At 40.5% G+C, this 20,959-nt stretch overlaps 3 protein-coding genes across 4 annotated transcripts in view; 2 read left to right on the top strand and 1 right to left on the bottom strand.

Annotated features, from left to right (window-relative positions):
- Positions 1-8,486, bottom strand: part of LOC144523812 (capping protein, Arp2/3 and myosin-I linker protein 3-like) — a 45,589-nt gene extending 37,103 nt beyond the window's left edge. Inside the window, exons 1-2 of the mRNA XM_078259683.1 lie at positions 8,364-8,486; positions 3,089-3,183 (exon numbers count right to left, since the gene is read on the bottom strand). Coding sequence (XP_078115809.1) covers positions 3,089-3,183; positions 8,364-8,421 — 153 coding nt within the window. The 5' untranslated portion in view covers positions 8,422-8,486. The remainder of the gene's footprint in view (positions 1-3,088; positions 3,184-8,363) is intronic.
- The window catches only part of rabggta (Rab geranylgeranyltransferase subunit alpha), a 152,085-nt gene that overhangs the window by 88,623 nt on the left and 42,503 nt on the right, over positions 1-20,959 (top strand). The gene's annotated exons all lie outside the window — the stretch shown is intronic.
- On the top strand, positions 9,927-20,454 carry LOC144523811 (Fc receptor-like protein 5). 2 transcript variants are annotated; one of them, XM_078259682.1, is made up of 8 exons: positions 9,927-10,201; positions 11,855-11,893; positions 12,018-12,326; positions 14,045-14,350; positions 15,229-15,501; positions 15,594-15,635; positions 18,179-18,260; positions 19,247-20,454. In XM_078259682.1, exons 1-8 carry the CDS (start codon positions 10,171-10,173, stop codon positions 19,383-19,385), a joined length of 1,221 nt encoding a protein of 406 aa, XP_078115808.1. In that variant the 5' UTR covers positions 9,927-10,170; the 3' UTR covers positions 19,386-20,454. The 2 variants fall into 2 exon arrangements, with proteins under 2 accessions (XP_078115808.1, XP_078115807.1); XM_078259681.1 differs by having other exon boundaries at positions 9,930-10,201; positions 19,223-20,454.

The raw sequence follows: 20,959 nt of genomic DNA, 5'->3' as shown, positions 1-20,959 counted from the left end.
GCGGCTCCTGCACCGCCACGCCAAGACCCGCCCTTCAATAGCGTTTATTGGCCAGGCGCATACCGCTCCCGGTAGGCTACTACCGCTGCTCCCGATACTCTGCTTGGTCATATGTGAAGCATCAGTTCACATCGGGTTAATATACAACCCGTATATCTATCTTAAAAACACTCCCGGTCCTCCTCAGCTGTGAAGCTACGTACTTGTCCAAGCCCGTGTGTTCTCGCTAGATAAATGTGTGTAGCAGAAATAATGCAAAGTCGAGCTTCATGCAGATCACCCTGATAGATAACCAGAATTGTAAGTCAGAATGTAAACACAGATGGTAAGCACAATTAAATTAACCTAAAACTAACTTAATTAAAATGCCACAGCCCATAGGCCTACTGTTTTTTATTATTAGAATATAGACATTAAGAGAATAAATCGTTATGCAAAGTACTTTTACTTTTAATACTTAAAGTACATTTAAAATCAGGTACTTCTACTTTTACTAAAGTAAATATGTCTCTGGTTATTTGTAATTGTTACTTTTACTTAAGTACTGAGATTCAGTACTTCCTCCACCACTGGGGGCCAGACATGTATAGTTTATTGACATGCTTTTATTTCATCGAAAAAGTCAAATATCTTTGACTTAATTATTGCATGTCTCATATAATCTTCTCACTTACAGTTTGGTCCACATAAAGCCCTGAAAAAGTGAGCAAAAAAGTTCCAAAGCCATCCTAGAATTTAGCAAATCAAGCAAAACAATGATTACATTTTCTACGTAGGCTACCACACAGCTGACTCACAACAAGCTCTTTCACAGCCAGAATTTGCGAGGGGCAGGATTTGGCCCGCGGGCCTTAAATTTGACACATGTGCATTAATGCATCAGTATTTGATATATATATATATATATATTATGGCATGCCGTTTAGGAATTTATTATATATATATATATATATATATATATATATATATATGTAAAGTTTATATATAAATATATTGAATGAAAGTCTGAATATATTGAATGAACCTTGAATATATTGAATGAAAGTCTGAATATTTTGAATGAACCTTGAATATATACTGTATATAAATGAAAGTCTGAATATATTGAATGGATGTCTGAATATATTGAATGAATGTCTGAATATGTTGAATGAAAGTTGAAACGGAATCTGATGTCATTGTCTGCCACCATCTTGTGTTTTCATTGTGATTATTCCTAACTGAAGTGTGACACTATGAGCGAATCAGCAAGAAATCTACTGTCAGCAATTTTGAGCAATGAAGAGATTATTAAAACACTGGCGAATGCATGTACGGGCCAAAACACTGGTTATGGTAACCATATCCAGTACCGTTCTCCCAATGAAGAAGTTTATTCACTTTTTCATCATGTAAGACCGAATGAAAGGAACCTCTCTGGTCAGGCAGGTCCCTTTCATCAGGCTAACGTCAAAACGCCTTTCATTCAATATATTCAGACTTTCATTTACTATATTCAGACTTTCATTCACTATATTCAGACTTTCATTCAATATATTCAGACTTTCATTCAATATATTCAAGGTGCATGCAATATATTCAGACTTTCATTCAATATATTCGAGGTTCATTCAATATATTCAAGGTTCATTCAATATATTCAAGGTTCATTCAATATATATTCAAGGTTCATTCAATATATTCAAGGTTCATTCAATATATTCAAGGTTCATTCAATATATTCAGACTTTCATTCAATATATATATATATTTACTCTGTATTATGTTGAAAGATTGAGTTTTGTTAAACAATTGCTTAAAGCATTCAAACAAAGTTTTGTATTGGAGTTTGTAACATTCAAAAATCTTAATTTTGACTAAAAGATTTTCATTTTCACTGTAAATGCATATCGGTTCCAAATATCGGTTATCGGTTTCATTAACTACTAATAATCTGTATCGGTATCGACCCTGGTAAAAACTACACTGACTTCACTGCAGTTGGGAATTGTATACGATCTTGCTTACTGTATACAGACACGTGGTTTAGTTGCTGCACTCAATCAATAAAAGCTGCTCTGGACTGTATATACTGTATTGTTACCTGTGTGTGTGGGCGCTTTCATGCACATACCGGTATATAAGTCCACTGCATTCAGCAAATACAGGCCTCCTTCCAGGGTCCAGTCTAAGTTCTGGTCCATAATGAAAGAGCTGATTGCCTCAGATTTGATCCAGATAGCTGGCTGAGCTTCACTTGCTTAAATAGAGATTTCACATCTCTGTCCCATATTTTCTGATGAAAGCTCCCCAGAATCAAAGGCTGCGAGCTGCTCAGCACCCTCCCCCCCTTCTCCCCCACTGCCTCCACAGAGGAATCCACAGCCGCTCCCACAGATACTGTCTATCCAATATTCATCCTGCCAAGCCACCAGGAGCAGCCACAGAAGAGGGTTGTAATGCAGCAGGTAAAAGACGTTCACTCTCACTGTTAAATCCCGGAGAGCTTCTACCGCTGCTGTCATGGAAGTCGACACTGTGGCAGAGATCCATTAACACTGCAGTGGGAGTTAACATCTAAGATACTCTACATACATGATAGAGGTGTGAATCGTCACTGATCTCCCGATTCGATTGCGATTATCATGTCAACGATTTGATTTGATATCTCGATGCATCACGATGCGTCAAATACATTTTCCTATTAAAGCCATATAGGATATTTAATTCATAGCTTTTCAAGCTTCAAAAACTAAACATTCTGCAGTGCTCTAATACTAAATAAATTGGATACATAAAACTACAGCACTGAGCACATGGCACTTCCTGAATGTGCAAAACATAACAGAATATGTAAACAGAAAGATTGTTAGGCATACATTAAATTGTAAACAGAAGTAATCGATTATGGCCCGGCCGATTATCGATGCAGCATCGTCCATGTCCACGATTCGATGCATCCATTATTTGATTAATTTCAACACCTCTAATACATGATGCACGCATCCGGCTGTTTATGTTGCAGGATTAAGAAGTTCAACATCAGCAACCCAGTGTTAGTGTAACACAGAGGCCCGTTAAAAAGAGCAGACTCAAAGCAGCAACTTACCAGTATTCTGTCCTCAGTTTTGCCATTTTTGGTGTCAAGCTTAATTCCATGAACAAACTTGATTGACGATTTATCGATAATCTTCCTGATGCTTTCTGCGGATGACAAACACAACACATACACATATAATGTTAGAAAAACACACACAAACAGGACACTCTCTCTCTCTGTTCCAGTCTTTTAAAGGATCAAAACAGCATTAGTGCATGTTTCAAAGCATTCAATAAAAAAACACATTATTGCTGAGCATTTTTTAAAGCATGCTGTAGTCTTTCTGGTTTGTTTGTGTTGTCCTACATTCCAGATTGACGCAGGTTGCAGTCATTTCCGCACAATGTAAAAAAAATAAACCCACAAGAGACAGAAAACTTTAGACGGGTAATATATCACAGTGAAAATGATGTCTGCATGTATTTCTCTTGAAGTCACATTAATGTTGCATGTGCAGTGATTCCAGGCTGATTTGAAAAGTCTAGACTGCAATACCATACAACAATAACATCAGTTTGACAAAAATATAAAGGGATATGTTGACTGTAGATGATCTATCTGCTATCTCTGCAAGTTCATTTTCATATCTTATCATAAATGCCCTCCAGGTATAACAAAAACACATTTAAAAAACACTTTGGAACATAGTGTACGTTCACATAGTTCATAGTACACATAGTTCATAGTAAATGGTGTAAAACAGGGACACCGCAGTGTTCTAGGGATTAACTGCAATGTTCCCGGTGTCATTGCCTCATTTCCTGCAGTCAAATCTCTAAAAAAAGTCATAAAAATGCTCCAAAAATACTTTTACCAAAATAACAGTATGGTCATTTAAGATCAAGTAAAACTGCATTAAATCACCCTGACCTTTGGTTGGACAGGCCTTGTTCCTGTCTTCATCTAATAACTGAGGGATATGTCAGGCTTGTCATTTGAACAGACCTGTCGTGACATTTACAGATGAAAAAATTATCCAATGAACTCTGAGTCTGCATGTTACCCGATTAGGGCTTGGTATCGTTTAAATATTTTACTGATACAGATACTGTGAATTTGATACCGGTTCCTAAACCATACTTTTTTCCATACCGTTGTTTTAAAATCCATTTTAACAACAAAAAAATAACAACATTTTATGCTGCGTTCCAGGCAACCTGTAACTCGTGTTTTTTTACAACCTTCTACCGGTGAAAGTGCCTTGGAACGGCAGTCAAACCCGTAACTTACTACTCGTGAACTCGTACCAGATCGTTGTACTCCCAGTTAGAGTTTTTGACGTCTCACACACATAAACAACAATGGCGACCCCTGTTGATGCTGTACAGACGCCGGTGATTAACAGTGAGAAACAGAAATAAATAGACATAAATAGGCAACGTAAAGTAATTCCGCACATTGTAATCAAAACAATACACATACGATTCTGTACTACTACAGGTTATGTTTATGAAATGAAGCCCAAAATATGTCGCCGACTAGAAATCGCTAGTATCAGCTAGCGCTAGTTAACGTTAACGTTAGGTAGCCGCTAGCTAGAAGGGTTTGTCGTGACTTTGCCTGGAACGCTACCAAGTCGTGAGTCGTGACTTGAAGTCGTAACTTACGGGCTAAAAATTGTGTCTGGAACGCAGCATTACATTACAGTAATTTTGTTTTGCTCGTTTACACCAATGTGATGCACACTAAGGCTGGGCAATATATCGATAGTATATCGATATCGAAATATGAGACTAAATATCATCTTAGATTGTGGATATCGTAATATGGCATAAATGCTATTTTCCTGATTTTAAAAAGCTGCATTACAGTAAAGTGATGTGATTTTCTGAACTTGCCAGACTGTTCTAGCTGTTCTATTATTTGCTTTTACCCACTTAGCCATTATATCCACATTATTGATGATTACTTATCTAAAAACTAATTGTAAAAAATATTTTGTGAAAGCAATAAGAGTCAACCCTACAGTTTCGTCACAATATCGACATTGATGTATTTGGTCAAACATATCGTGATATTTGATTTTCTCCATATGGCCCAGCCCTAACGCACACTGTAGTCAAGCCTCTCAAAACACAACAACATACGTGAGCCCCCTGAATGTATGTAATGTAGAGTTTTAGTAATTTGACTGATTGGAGTAGACAGCCAATCACCACCATTATTAGATCTTGGTACAAGCATGTAGCATGCTTATTGGCTCACTAACGCTGATGAGATTTACTCCTTAGGTATTGAAATTTGGTATTGAATGACAAGGCATTTTTCAATATTCGGTACTAAGTTTGGTACCCAGCTCTAATAGTGATAATTTTAAATAAGTTACAAACCACTTCCCTGCAAAACAATTCAATCAGCATATAACACTGAAGCAAAAACTGACATTTAGTGGGAAGTAGTATGGATTCATCACGGTAATACAACAGAAATGTTCTTCTGTATCGCTAAATGAGTTCACCCCGATGCAATCACCAGGCTACTCTATCGTTATATATATATATATCTATTACTCATTGAATATGATCACCACTATTGGGCAATATTCAAATAATGTGCAATAACCCACACTGCATATCACACTGTATATAAAACCATATCTTTTTTTTTTTATATGTATATAGCGTCTCAGAACGTTGCACCTTACCCCCCTTTTTTGCACTGCTTATTTTATTCCATGTTGTTATATTTATTTTACGTACATGTTGGCACTGGAAAAGGAATTGCTTTTAATCTCATTGTACATGTGTATAGTGACAATAAAAGGCATTCTATTCTATTATTCTATTGTGGTACCATCAAAATGGTTTCACAATATGTTTCAGTGTCATTTCCTTCCTTACATGAGCCACATGACACATCGGAGCATCAGTGTTTATGATTCACTTGGAACCGTTCCTGTCAAACAGCATCACTGTCAATGCTTTGACCACTGACTTGTATACGGCATTATAACCTGCCAGATGGGGAGTCTCACTCGCAGGGTGGGAACACACTGCACCGACACACTATCACCGGAACATACAGCCGCTGGCAGGAATTACATGATTTAGCCTCTCCATTACTGTGGCTGCGCACCATCTCCATTGACGGGTTCATGAGCAAATCAATACTAAACCAGGGACGCTGGGATTTGTCAGCGGAGTAGGTACAGTCACTCTGGATAGCAAAGCAAGTTTTTCTCTTCATGCAGGTGTGCTTATTCATATCTTCAAGTGCACATATATTGTTGTACTTTTTACTTCACTCCATTTGTCTGCCAGCACTAGTTACTTTACTGAAGATGATTAGTTAGTAAAAAATGATGAATTTATTGAATAAACTAATGATAATCCAATCAAATATTATGATGACGCTGACTGTTGCGTACAAAATATGTACTTTTTTGACACTTTAGGTAGGCTACATTTAGCTGATAACACTTTTGTACTTTTGAAAGTATTGAACTTTTAAATATGTTTCAATTTTGCTACCTTTACTTCATTAAAAGGATAAGAATACGTCTTTCTCTACTGTTCGAATGTCTAATTGCAGTAGAATCTAAGTGTTGGTATGTTAAAAGAAAGATTGGGCATCCAAGCCTAAAAATAATACATAAATGCTTTTCGAAAAACAAACTGGCACTAGTTTGTGTACGATGATCATCACCTCTACATCAGTGAATACAGTAACTAGTCTATATCAACAACGTATCACTTCCGGGAATGTTCACTGGAAATTCCGCCGGATGTTCGTTACCTTCCTCTTTCTTTGTGTTGGCGTTCTAACCTCTGGTGGATTTCTGAGGACTATGGTTAACTGCTCCTCAGATCTCTGCAGGGTAAATCCAGACAGCTAGCTAGACTATCTGTCCAATCTGAGTTTTCTGTTGCAAGACTAAAACAACCTCTGAACGTACACACGTTCCACCAAAACAAGTTCCTTCCCGAGGCTATTTTGCAGCAGCACCATTGCTCCGTCCGGCGCTTAGCGCCACCCAAGACGATTGTGATTGGTTTAAAGAAATGCCAATAAACCAGAGAATGTTTTTCTCCCATCCCGGAATGCTCAATGGTGTTTTAAGCCTCCAACGTCGCCTTCCAGGCAGCTAACCCTAACCTTAACCCTAAACATAACCATTGTCACGCTGCCTGGAAGGCGACGTTGGGGGCTTAAAACACCAAACACCTCCCGGAATGCAGTGTGGACTAGCCAGACCCTCCTCCGCATTACTGTGTAGGAAGGTCTGACAACGCAAGACTAATGAAACACTGATAAAACACTGCATAATCTTAGTCATTCAGAGAATAGATGAAGTCTCATTCAGGTGACCTTCTGCAGGCCTACAGGCCACTAGGACCCCGGTGCCCCTGGGTGCTCCTCCTGTCAGTCAGTCAGTGCAGCCAAAGGCAGGAGGAGGCGGTGCAGGTGCCCGGCAGGTGACTGAATGAGGAGGCAGGGATTCCACTGGTTTAATCATCACAGTGTGCCTAATAGAGCCATTAGGAGTAATTAACGCAGCAGCTACCCTGAGCATGTTTGGAGTGTGTGTGTGTGTGTGTGTGTGTGTGTGTGTGTGTGTGTGTGTGTGTGTGTGTGCGCGTGCGTGCGTGCGTGCGTGCTCACTTCAAGGCTGTGCTGTGACTTTGATGTAAGCTGTTGCTGTTTGTGGGAAAAAAAGGAATAAATATTCGTGCATTCTGTCGCGGGTTAGCTTATGCATTTTGTTGGCAAGATACAGTGAACATCTGACTCTATCAATCCCCCTCTTTTCACTTTCGCACGCACTACAAACACTAATAACGCTCTAGCAGGTTATAGGCAGGAAAAAAACAAAGATAAAATACAAGGGTTCAGGTTTAGAGAGGAAACCATACTCTGAAACAGGTTTGTTGGTAAAAACGTGCCGAGCAAAAACGCTCTCAGACCCACAAATACACTCACTATTATTTCCACAACGCCCCTTTTCCTCTCTGGCCTAAGGCTGGGGGTTGTACCTGATTCTCCCCGAAGGGCAGCTTTGAAGCAAGGTATATTTCTCTGCACTGTAAATAATACATCTGCACATTAACTGATTCACATGCACTGAGAAGAAAAAAGGTACCCCGGAAAGCTTCAGGACGAAATGTAAAGGTGTAGCTCATAACCATCATCCAATACGTCTGTTCGGTCGCAGCCTCCGCCAGACGCGCGGAGGAAAAGCATCCCGAGCCTGAACGCATGTACGCCGGGGGCGACCGCAGTTACAACCCGCAACGAGACATAGGCTAACGCGGAGCAAAATAACGGAGCGACTGTCTTTACCCACCTGTGATATCCTTGCTCACACTTAGGAAACCAGAGGCAGGGATCTCTTTAGAAGCCATGTCTGTTCCTCTCTCCTGTCGCCACCCCTCCTCCTCTCCTTCACCTCTCTCTCTCTCTCTCTCTCTCTCTCTCTCTCTCTCTCTCTCTCTCTCTCTCTCTCTCTCTCTCTCTCTCTCTCAAATGGACAATTGGGATGGTCTCTCTCCCAAGTATTCCAGCAGAGCATCCGACTGCCCGACGCGCTTCCTGGAAGAAACCCAGGGATAATGAGGCAGCTGTAGTTACCTGGGAAAGCACAGAGCACACACGTAAATTAGAAATTCACAGGAAATGCACTGTGGTTTGACTGCAAAAAGTTCAAGGAGCAGCGAAAACCCAAACTAGACTGATGGTATTTTACTAAAGTATATTTAAAAATATTTAATTAAGATTATAATGAGCAATTATCGCTTTCTCTTGTGGCTTGTATTGTTCTTCATTAAAAAAAAGTAAGTAAAACACTAACGTCTACATGCTAGCAGCTATGAGGCTGCACTTTTGCTTTGAGCTAAATGCTAATTTCAGCATGCTAACATGCTTACTTAACTAACCGTCTGGGTCATTATGAAAATGCTAACATGCTAATGTAGTCTTCCCTTTTTGTAGTGAAAATCAATGGCATGTATCTAAGCAGGTGTAATGTTCACCACGTAGACCATGGTAGACAACAGTCTTTGGTTTAGCATGTTAGCATGCTAAACATTTGCTAAAAAGCACTAAAAATAGAGTAACGTTACAGAAAAACACAAAACAAAGAATTGGACACGTTTCAATTTTGACCTGAGGATGGCGCTAGATTAGGTGAAACAGTTTTTAAAATTGGGTACATGAATGTGTGTACCCTACAACATTTTGTTGAGACTCAATCAAAACCACATTATGTAACCTATTTAACATTTCATGACAATCCATCCAACAGTGAGATATTAGTCTGAACCAAAGTGGTGGACATATACATGCTGCTAGCGTGGCTCAAAAGAAAAAGAAACTAATTGACTGGGGATTATTATTCCCTTCATTTAATTTACAAAAACCTCATCTGATTGGAATTGATTGGATTCAATTGAGTAAAATGAAAATGCTCCCAAAAGCGGAAATCAGTATCAACGTCAGCAAGTGCTGAAAAGAAAAGTAGGATATAAATAGAGCAAACAAGGGCCAACAAAAAGCAACCAACAACCTCAATAAGAAGATATGAACAAATAAAAATTGTGAAAAGCAGAAATTGATTTCAGCATTGGCAACCGCAGCATAGTTTTGAGACTAAAGTAATTCAGAAATATTATGTGGAAAAATGCAGCAAGTTTGGTAGGTTACATACAGTATGTGCAATAAACGATGCTGGTGATTACGATGACATGGGAGAGATTTTACAGAGCAACCGAATATATAGTAAAGTGGTTGTATTGTGGTTCAGGATCTCTGCCTTTCTGTCTGTCCCTGGATTCTGCTGTCTGATGGCTCCGCCTGATAACTGCCTGACAGAGGAAGGAAATGTCTCCACCAAGATGACCATCTGTGTCTGTGGTTGTTGTGCTGTGATCAGTGGTCAGTCGAATCTCCTCCTAAGAGAGACCACTATTCTCTGTCTTCTAGCTTCAAAAATCAAACATAAAAAGGCGGTGGAAAAACTAACAATGGACTTCTTAATTCTCATTTTACTGTATGTGGTGGAAATCATAAAATCATAACTATTGTCGCTTTCTTTTCTTTTTTTTTTTATAAAGAAATCACAGAGGAGCTACCCATCATTTTGGACATTTGACAGAATGAACACCATCCTTATCTCCTCACTGCTGGGTGAGTACTACAGATAGACCTGACTGACTGACACACACTTGCCTCTTTTTAAACCAGTGAACGGCTACATTTAGGACCGGCATCTTCTGGGAAGACTTAGAAGAAATATCTGTCTTTCCATTAAAGAAACTCTCCTACTGGTGGATAAAACATGTGGAAGCATCAGTGCAGTGCTGACTTAGAGCCAACGCTGTACTCTGTTATTTGATGCAGATATCAGTATATCTGTTCGGTATGCAGGGTTATAAATTTGACTGGGCTCTTAGCCTGCAGCTGGGAGTTTGAGGCAGTGCTAAATTAAAATGATGTGCACCAGCCAGAATCTAAATTGGGCTAATGTAAATGATTTGGACAGGGCTGCAAATTCGTTGTGTTGGCTATGCCATTTTTGACAGCCATGAGTTATGTTCAAAACTGTATGACTATAGTAGTAGTACCATGTTACACTACTGTGTGTATGGTATGTGTGTCTAACATAAAATACAGCAAATGTGTGTACATTCCTTCTGTTCCCATGGGGATGAATACTGTCTAAACAGTCCAGTAATTAAGGAATAGGAAGCTCTCCTCTCTGTGTCACAATGTGTGTGTGTGTGTGTGTGTGTGTGTGTGTGTGTGTGTGTTACGTGAGAAATGTTTGTGTGGTTTGTGTCTTCATGGCAACGTCTCAGCGGCATTAAATATTGTTATGCCTTACCAAGACAAGTTTGCTGCTGTAAGATGTATTGAATCTGTCCAAAGAGAGAAACTCTTTTGAAATTGACTTAACATTGTCTTGGTTATATAATCCAAAATCAGCAGTGGACCATAATAACTGACTATCTGGCGTGCTGTCATTTGGGAATGAACCATCTTAGCTGCCTGTGGCGTACGTGTTAATACATTTTACTCCTGATTGGCAGTGCAGACTGTTGACTAAACATACTGTACCCAAAACAAGCTGTGGTAGTGTATGAGGACATATGGAGGTGTGTGTGTGTGTGTGTGTGTGTGTGTGTGTGTGTGTGTGTGTGTGTGCTACAGCCTGGTAGAATGCATCTCTCCTTGTTCTTATACAAGGTTATTGTTTAATTGTGCATTGTCCCTGTTTAAATAAAATTACATTAAATCACATGGCAGTTGGTGTCTCCAAATTTTCCCATGACACACACACACACAGTCACACACCGACTCACAAGGCAAAGGCAATACTGTAATAACGGGGATGTTGTGGCTTTTAAGAACAGTTTGTCTTAACTCTTGGTATGCATTTACCGAAAACAACAGCGAATGTAGTTGAATGTAACCTGCAGACCAATTGTGTGTGTGTGTGTGTGTGTGTGTGTGTGTGTGTGTGTGTGTGTGCATGCATGTTAGTGTGTGAGGGAGAGAATGTTTAATTATCTAATCATTTCAGCTGTACTTGTAGGCCTGTATATTGTTGGGTAGTAACATCATATTTCATAAACTACTTTATTTATAAAGTAACTAAAGCTGTCAGATTAATGTAGTGGAGTAGAAAGTACAATATTTCTCTCTGAAATGTAGTGGAGTGGAAGTAGAAATTGGCCTGAAAAGACTCAATACCTCAAATTTGTACTTAAGTACAGTACTTGAGTAAATGTGCTTTGTTACAGTTCACCACTGGTGTGTGGACTATTTTCTGTGTTTCAGGTGTAGCTGCATTTGTTCTCCAAGTTGCTACATCTAAAGGTACTGGCCAATACATTGAACACCGACAGAAGGAGCGTGCACCTGTCACACACACTAACAGCATATTTGGCACAAGCATAAAAATGAAAAAAAAAAACATTATGGAGTTTCCATCTTCCTGCAGAGACTCTAGAGGCCAGTGTGGCTGTGTGGCCTCCGGGGTCGAACATCTACCTCGGTGAGTGCGTGTTGCTGCAGTGCTCAGTGGAGTCAAACTCCAGTTTTGCGTGGCGCTACCAGTGGTTAAAGCACGAACCCCGCGCTGCTCTTGCCTCAACCTCCAAGCCCAGGCACCTGTTCTCAGGTGACAGCTACTCCATCACCACGGTAACGAGAGAGGACGCGGGCAGCTACCGGTGCCAAGCCGAGCGGTGGGAGAGCAACAGCAGCTCTGTGGTGCTCCTCAGCCAGCCGGCCACACTCAGTGTGTCAGGTGAGCAGCAGCTACAACCTCTGCAGCGAGGCGTCAGGTTTCTCCCGCATGCACACAGCAATACACAAGAATGGAAAGGAAACGTTTGTACGTTCAAAAGTTGTTTTAGTTGTGCAACAGAAAACTCAGATCGGACAGATAGTCTAGCTAGCTGTCTGGATTTACCCTGCAGAGATCTGAGGAGCAGTTAACCATAGTCCTCACAAATCCACCAGAGTTTAAAATGCCAACACAAAGAAAGAGGAAGGTTACGGACATCCGGCTGAAAAGAGTGAAATCCGGTGGAGGTGAAACGTCGTGGATATAGACTAGGGGATCACTACTGTCAGATGGACTGATCCTCTGGGGAACATGAATGTCTGTAGAAACTTTATGGGCAATGCATCCATTAGTTGTTGAAATATTTCAGTCTGGACCAAAGTGGTGCACGGACCGATTGATTGACCTGGCCTCGCATGAGTAAAAATTGCAAAAAGAATCTGCCTAAATATAATTATTTTGCCTTATTTTAAAACCGATAAATAACAAAAGAATGGTGTGTAGCGTAAGAAAATTAAGTTGCGTTCAAGGTGAAAGGGGCATAACATTTGCACCTTTGCAATGAAATAAGTCGAGCAGCATTGTTCAGTACCTGATATCTCACACTGTACAATCTCTTTTCAAGTGTTGCTGCTGCTGAGTGAGTGTCCGAGTACTCTGTGCTTTTTATCTCTCATTATTGCACGTTGCTGCAATTAAGACAGGTATTGCGATAATATACTGTATATATACATATACTGTTGTGTTTGGGGCTATGCGATTAATTGCATTTGCAAATAAAATCGCGATATGTTAAAATGAGATTTTCAAATCGCAAAGCCTGCAATTAGACTCTGGTCACGTGACACGCCAGAGTAAAGCATTCTGCAGAGAAAGTATCAACTCACCTAGTTGCTGCGCAGCATCAGGTATTATTGTGCAAAACCTGCCCTGCTAACGTTGCTACCTCCCGGGGCAACACTACTAACACTAACCTGCATCAACACAAAACCATCACAAAGCCATGTACGGTAGTTGCATAGCTAAAAAGCCGAACACCAGTATGTCAAGTAAGCAAATACCACCCGACAGGGATCACTGACCACATAAGCATAACTTCATATGACCGTACTGTACTTCAGAACAGAACGTGGAAATTACTCAAGGAGTAACATAGTTTATCGTGAAAGATATGATGCACCTCAGCACCATGACCGAGCCTGGTCTCACGGCTTTGATAAATACACTGGATACGCGGTACATGTACACTTAATTTCATCAATATAATAACATACAGGCCTGGCCTACAGGAAAGAACAGTTCATGTTTACTCTAATATTGTGTTGGTCATACGATAAAATGATTTATTGTTTGTCTTTGTAGAATAATACAGCAGATAAAGAGCTTAAAAAAGAATCGCATTTTAAATCGCAATTGCAATATTGATTAAAAAAATCGCAATTAGATTATTTTCCAACATTGTTCAGCATTGGTTGTGTTGTGGGAATTGTAATGTAGTATTTTACATAGATGTGTAGTTATAATGATGATAGTGCCATGTGGGACATAACAGAACTGCCGGTGTATTTCTGGTAATCATGGGTAAAACAAGATTGTGCAAATCCGTCTGTACGAAACAACTGCATCTTTGATTGTCTGCTTCCCTTCTTCCGCTCCCTCTGTCCATCTCTCTCCTCCAGAGCTGCCTCCTCCCTCACTCCTGACTCTGACTCCCAGCACCAGGCAGATCCTCAGAGGGGAGCGTTTCACTGTGAAGTGCCCCGGCTCTCAGACCAACTCCTCAGGCTGGACGCTGAGGCGGTTCCCAGAGGGCCGTGGAGTGAAGAACACGGTCTTATACACTGACCGATGTTCACCACTAGGGGGCGCTGTAAGCGCAGGCACGTCTGACACGTGTGTGTTCACCGCTGCCAGCGGGAACAGTGGACTGTACTGGTGTGAGGGCGCCGAGGGCCGCAGCAACTCAGTCAACATCACAGTAAGCTGTGAGTCTTGTGTAACAGGGACAAACGGGGGGAGGCACATAAGAAAGCAAAACATGGTCCAAATGGACAGTGTTGTACAACAGTGTATCAACAATCACAGACGAAGGTCCCTATTTTAACAATCTAAGCACACGGCGTGAAGCGCATGGCGCAGGTGCGTTTAGGGCGTGTCCAAATCCACTTTTGCTAGTTTGACGGCGGAAAAAAGGGTCTGTGCGCCGGGCGCATGGTTCAAAAGAGTTGTACTTCGTGTCTTCATTAATTCATAGGTGTGTTTGGGTGTAACATGCAATAAACCAATCAGAGAGTCGTCTCCCATTCCCTTTAAAAGCCAGGCGTGTTTGGAACTTGGCGCATTACATTGATGGAGGATTTGCACCGTAATATTTTTATTTGTAATCTTTTTCCATGTGTGTGTGCTGCTGCACTTCCCTGTGTGTGTAACAAGCATAGTGTGCGCGCGTTTTACTAATTTGCTGTTAAAATAATGAAATGCTGCGTTATTGACTTTAGACCAGGTTTTTGTTGGTCAATGGAGCCATCACTTCCCGCTGCCTCAAGATATCAATACTCCCAGAATGTACCTGAACACACCTCCCTGTAAGACCAGCACGCCCATGGGCACAAAGATGGGCGCAGGTGCATTTGCTATTTAAACGATGTGGGCGCTGGACGGGAAACTGACAACTGCGTCGGTCTTAAACTAGCAAAGACACTTGCGTCGGGCTTTGTGCTGCGCCGGGTGCAGGATAGGACCCCCATGGTTTAAATGTGGTATGTGAGTGACTGCATTTACAACAAACATACATGATAATGAGTGAGGTGTTTTAGTGAGGCAATTTTGTCTGTTAACCATGTCTACTGTCTTTGTCCCACAGATGGCGCCATCATCTTGAAGACTCCTTCCTTCCCTGTATTTGAGGGTGATAAAGTGGTCTTGTATTGTCAGTACTGGACAGGCAATCACAGTAAAATCACCTTCTTTAAAGATGGAGCAGAGATCGTCACTTCCAGTTCCTCCGGTTCAGACAGAGTAACAAAGATGACTATAGAGAATGTGACACAGGAAGATGAAGGCTTCTACAAGTGTGCATCCCAGGACAGAAAGCTGGAGAGTCCAGAGAGCTGGTTATCAGTGAGACCTGATCGAGGTCAGCCGTATGATTTTGTTGCATTTGATAATATTCATCATTTCTGCTTAGTCAAAGTGGATCAGTGAAAGATGTCAATTGTTGTCTTTTAGGCAACTTCACATCAACAGATTGGACAGCAGCCTCCAGTAGTGGTAACATGATTTTGTATTGTCAAAACATTCATTTACTAATAATAATTACTAGGGGTTGGGAGGAAAACAATTGTATGTATCGTGATTTGTTTTTTTTTGCAACGATTCTTTTCCCTCAGAATTTTTTTTTTGAACCAATGAGCCACCTTAAAAAAGTTCTGTTGATATGGTACCGCTGACTGCACCTACAGTAGATCATATCCGTTTCCAGTGAAACAGAGCGAAAGCAGAAAATGCAGAAAATCCATGTTATGTACTTCTCTACAAATTAATGTCAGACTGACTGACTGACATGATGTGCATTCTTTTTAGAAAACAATTAGTTTTCAGGAATGTATCAGGATACATTGTCTCTAGAAGTGTATTATTCAACTTGTGTTTTTGTTAAAGAAGGAAAAGAAAATCGCAATACTCAATACTATCGAATCGCAATACTTCTAGATCACAATAAATGCAAATCGCAATACAAATTGAATCGGCGTGTATGGTGAAAGAATCAAAACGTGACAAAAGCATCTCGTCTCATCCCTAATAATTACTGGGTAAACTTTCTAATAAGTAATTCTTTAAAGGGACAGTTTGCCCTAAAGTCATAAACATATTTTTCCTCTTACCTGTAGTGGTATTAATCAATCTAGATTGTTTTGGTGTAAGCTGCCCAGTGTCTGAGATATCGGTTGTAGAGATGTCTGCCTTCTCTTGATGAGAATGAAACTACATGGCACTCAGCTTGTGGTGCTCAAAGTGCCACAAGAAAACATCTGAAAAACTCAACAGCAATGTATTTTTCCAGAAATCTTGGCCCGGTTATTCAAGATAGATGGTTGTCAACAGTTTTATGGAGGAACTATTTTCTTTCTATCAAACTACACCTGCCAACCGCATCGCCGCACAGAAGGAAGCGTACTCATGGACGAGAGGCTCATGGTCCAACATTGGTAGCTTGTGGAGATTAGTTTATAGCTTACCGATACCAGAGAATGTCTAACTTCCACTCTCGGGAAACTTCCGGCTTATGAACTGGTTGCAATTCCACTCTGGTTCCATATGAGGGTGCTCACAGGCAAGTGCAGAATGAATGGAGGTCTATGGAGCTATACCCCTCAAAATCCACTTTTCTCAGGATAACATTTTTTGTCTAGTAATTTGAATGTTGCATTCGAAAGGGGAGGCTAAGAAAATACACACTGCTGGGTGTTAGGTTTTTTAAAGTCGTTTTTTTGTTCTAAAATGCCTTTTAAAATGTCAATGACGTCATACACATATACAGCCAGAGATACTGCTTTACGGCAAGCTCTGAGTCACTTCCTTTGTTCTCTCGAGGCATCGACAACACAGCTGACAGGTTAGACTCTCCCTGTTAATACAACGCGGCTGACAGGTTAGACTCTCTCTGTTAATACAACACAGCTGACAGGTTAGACTCTCTCTGTTAATACAACACAGCTGACAGGTTAGACTCTCTGTTAATACAACACGGCTGACAGGTTAGACTCTCCCTGTTAATACAACACAGCTGACAGGTTAGACTCTCTGTTAATACAACACAGCTAACAGGTTAGACTCTCTCTGTTAATACAACACAGCTGACAGGTTAGACTCTCTCGGTTAATACAACAGAGCTGACAGGTTAGACTCTCTCTGTTAATACAACACAGCTGACAGGTTAGACTCTGTTAATACAACACAGCTGACAGGTTAGACTCTCTCGGTTAATACAACAGAGCTGACAGGTTAGACTCTCTCTGTTAATACAACACAGCTGACAGGTTAGACTCTCTCTGTTAATACAACACAGCTGACAGGTTAGACTCTCTGTTAATACAACACAGCTGACAGGTTAGACTCTCCCTGTTAATACAACACAGCTGACAGGTTAGGCTCTCTCTTTTAATACAACACAGCTGACAGGTTAGACTGTTAATACAACACAGCTGACAGGTTAGACTCTCTCTGTTAATACAACACAGCTGACAGGTTAGACTCTGTTAATACACGTGCTAGAAAAAGTTTCGGTTTGCTTATGTTTTAGACGGGCTCTGACATTCTGGTTCTGCTTCGGATGCCATCAAGCGGGATCTCTGGTCGTAATCAGTCCTTCACTGACCAATCAGCATTCATTAGCAGAACGCTAGCGTGTTATGGGCAACAACGACTCAACCTGTAAGAAATCAAAGGGACACAAGTACTCGTTCATTCAACTTTCGACCTATAATCCATGTTGAACTTGCAAAAACTACAATCACGTTACGGCTCAGCTGGCATGAGCCTCTCTTCATTAATATACTTCCTTCTGCATGGTGATACGGTTAGCAGGTGAAGCTCAATCCAGGGTTGATAAATAGCACTATAGGTAAGAGAACAAAAATGTAGTTTTGATTTTGGGGTGAACTGTCCCTTTAAAAAGGGTTTAATGGTTGACAAACCATTTATTAATCTGTATTATAACCTAAGCATCTAATCCTATAAAGCAGGGTAATAGTGTCTGACACATTTACATATATATATATTTACATATGTATATTATTTTCTTTCTTCATCAGGCTCCTGGAAATGGATCGTTCCATGTGCAATTGTACCTCTGTTCCTCATCCCTGTGACTGTTTGGCTAGTTCGTCACTACAGGTCAGTCACAGCAGCTTTAAAGGAGAAATCCAGTGCAAAATGAACCTAGGGGTTAATAACACGTGTACCGAGTCGACCGTTCTCTGGGATTTGTTTTCATGCTAATCGAATGTGACCAGTTTCATCGCAAACTGCTAATTAGCTTATAACGCTAGTCGTCAGGGCAGAGGGTAAAGTAAAAAGAAATCTCTATTTCTACACCACTAACAAGGCTTAAAATAGCACCACCGCATTGAGAACTTTGTAAGTGTACAGACAGTTTATTAAAAAGATAGTTTAGAAAGACAGTACGGGGAAAACAGTCACGACCAGTCGAACGACGAACGCCGTGCAGCGTGAGCTGAACTGTCACTTGAAATCTCCCATGGTCCGTGGTTTCCCAATGGGTCGATAGGAATTACGTTTGTGAAATGTAATTACATGGAAATGCATGAATTATATCTGTTTATTAAAATATTTGCACGGCGTTCGCCGTTCGACTGGTCATGACATTTTCCCAAGATGGCGCCTGCCTGTATACATGAACGGTACTGTCTTTCTAAACTATCTTTTTAATAAACTGTCTGTACACTTACAAAGTTCTCAATGCTTACGTTTAGATGTAGGGACCCTCATTATGCTACCGTGGAAGTGTGGTGCTATTTTGAGTCTTGTTAGTGGTATAGAAATAGAGATTTCTTTTTACTTTACCCGTGCCCTGACGACTAGCGTTATAAGCTAATTAGCGGTTTGCGCTAAAACTGGTCACATTCGATTAGCATGAAAACAAATCCCAGAGAACGGTCGACTCGGTACACGTGTTATTAACCCCTAGGTTCATTTTGCGCCGGATTTGTCCTTTAAAATCTTCTCACTTACTTTCTACTGTACGCATGTTGTTAGACCAGTATCTTCCTGGCATGAATCACAAGTCAAACAAACGGTCGGGCAAATGCTTCACTGATTATTGTATTTGTATGAAGTTACCAGACGCTTGGCACCCGTAGGTGTTGGTCATTTTCCAAAGAGGATCTCCCAGCAGTGGAGATTCCTGCGACCAAGCAGGACGTGACAGAAGTACAGTGGGACCTGTCCTGGATGGAGATGTCCAATCTGTTGGATAAACAGTTATATCCTGGCACTTAAAGGATGATCCCTCTCACCTGGAGCATACAGAAAATAGTGACAGCTATCAGGTAGTTCAGTCAGTGCTGCTTCTGACACTATGTAGGAACAGTTTATAGTCATTGATGGTCACATGTCAAAACAGTCCAAGCTTAACCCTCATGTTGTCCTCGGGTCAAATTTGACCCATTATCAAAACTTCTATATCAGAAATATGGGTTTCCTTTTAACCAAATTACTCAAAATATTAAGTGCAATTGCAAGTACTCGATTACTACTTTCATTGAATTGTGGGTATTCGATTTGATAGCATTTGCAAAAATCAAAATGGTTTCAAAACCTGACTAAACTTTGACATCCAACGTTCCTCTAATATTAGTCAAAATCATTCATTTCAAAATTAGGTATAATCTCCTATAAATTAGATTCATTGACCATGAATTCCAAAAAAACTTAAAACTAATTAAAACTATTAAACTATTGGTAATAAGTTGGTGTTAGTGAAAAATAGCATCGAAAACGTGGAGGAAAAAAAAGTGACAAAAACGTCAGAAAATGTGTTAATTTTGACCCAGAAGGACAACAAGTGCATGGTCGACCAGAAGACAACACAATTAAGGGGTTCAGCAAGATTCAGCACGTATATCAATGAATCATCTTTAAATCATGCAAGTCTATGCAAGGTCCTATGACATGCTGCTTTTTGGATGCTTTTATATAGACCTTAGTGGTCCCCTAATACTGTATCTGAAGTCTCTTTTATATAGGCCTTAGTGGTCCCCTAATACTGTATCTGAAGTCTCTTTTATATAGGCCTTAGTGGTCCCCTAATACTGTATCTGAAGTCTCTTTTATATAGGCCTTAGTGGTCCCCCTAATACTGTATCTGAAGTCTCTTTTATATAGACCTTAGTGGTCCCCTAATACTGTATCTGAAGTCTCTTTTATATAGACCTTAGTGGTCCCCCTAATACTGTATCTGAAGTCTCTTTTATATAGACCTTAGTGGTCCCCTAATACTGTATCTGAAGTCTCTTTTATATAGACCTTAGTGGTCCCCTAATACTGTATCTGAAGTCTTTTTCCTGAAATTCAGCCTTGGATTGTAGAATTACGCAGCCACTAGAGCCAGTCCCACAATGAGCTTTCCTTAGTATGTGCCATTTCTGTGTCTGTAGCTTTAAATGGTATTGAGGAGGACAGAGGGGGGCAAGGTGGAGGGGTGGGGTGTGGCCTTGACCAACTGCCATGTTTCGCTTGTTTTCAAGCCATGATGTCTCTCTCTTTCTCATGGGTGGGCCAAATGAAGGTGGGCAAAGCAGAGAAAGTGGAGGTAACCTTTCCCCTTATGATGTCATAAGGAGAAGATTCCAGATCGGCCCATCTGAGCTTTCATTTTCTCAAAGGCAGAGCAGGATACCCAGGGCTCGGTTTACATCTTTCGCCATTTCTAGCCACTGGGGGGCCATAGGCAGGCTGGGAGAACTCATATTAATGTTAAAAAACCTCATAAAGTAAAATATTCATGCCATGGGACCTAAATAAAAAAAATCTTACTTGGAAAATCCACAATGAAAATATTTGTAATAAGTTAA

Source organism: Sander vitreus, chromosome 9 (assembly GCF_031162955.1).
Source record: "Sander vitreus isolate 19-12246 chromosome 9, sanVit1, whole genome shotgun sequence".
Classification (NCBI taxonomy): Eukaryota; Metazoa; Chordata; class Actinopteri; order Perciformes; family Percidae; genus Sander; species Sander vitreus.
Note: the sequence above shows the minus strand (reverse complement) of the source record. Positions and strands in the feature narration are given on the sequence as shown.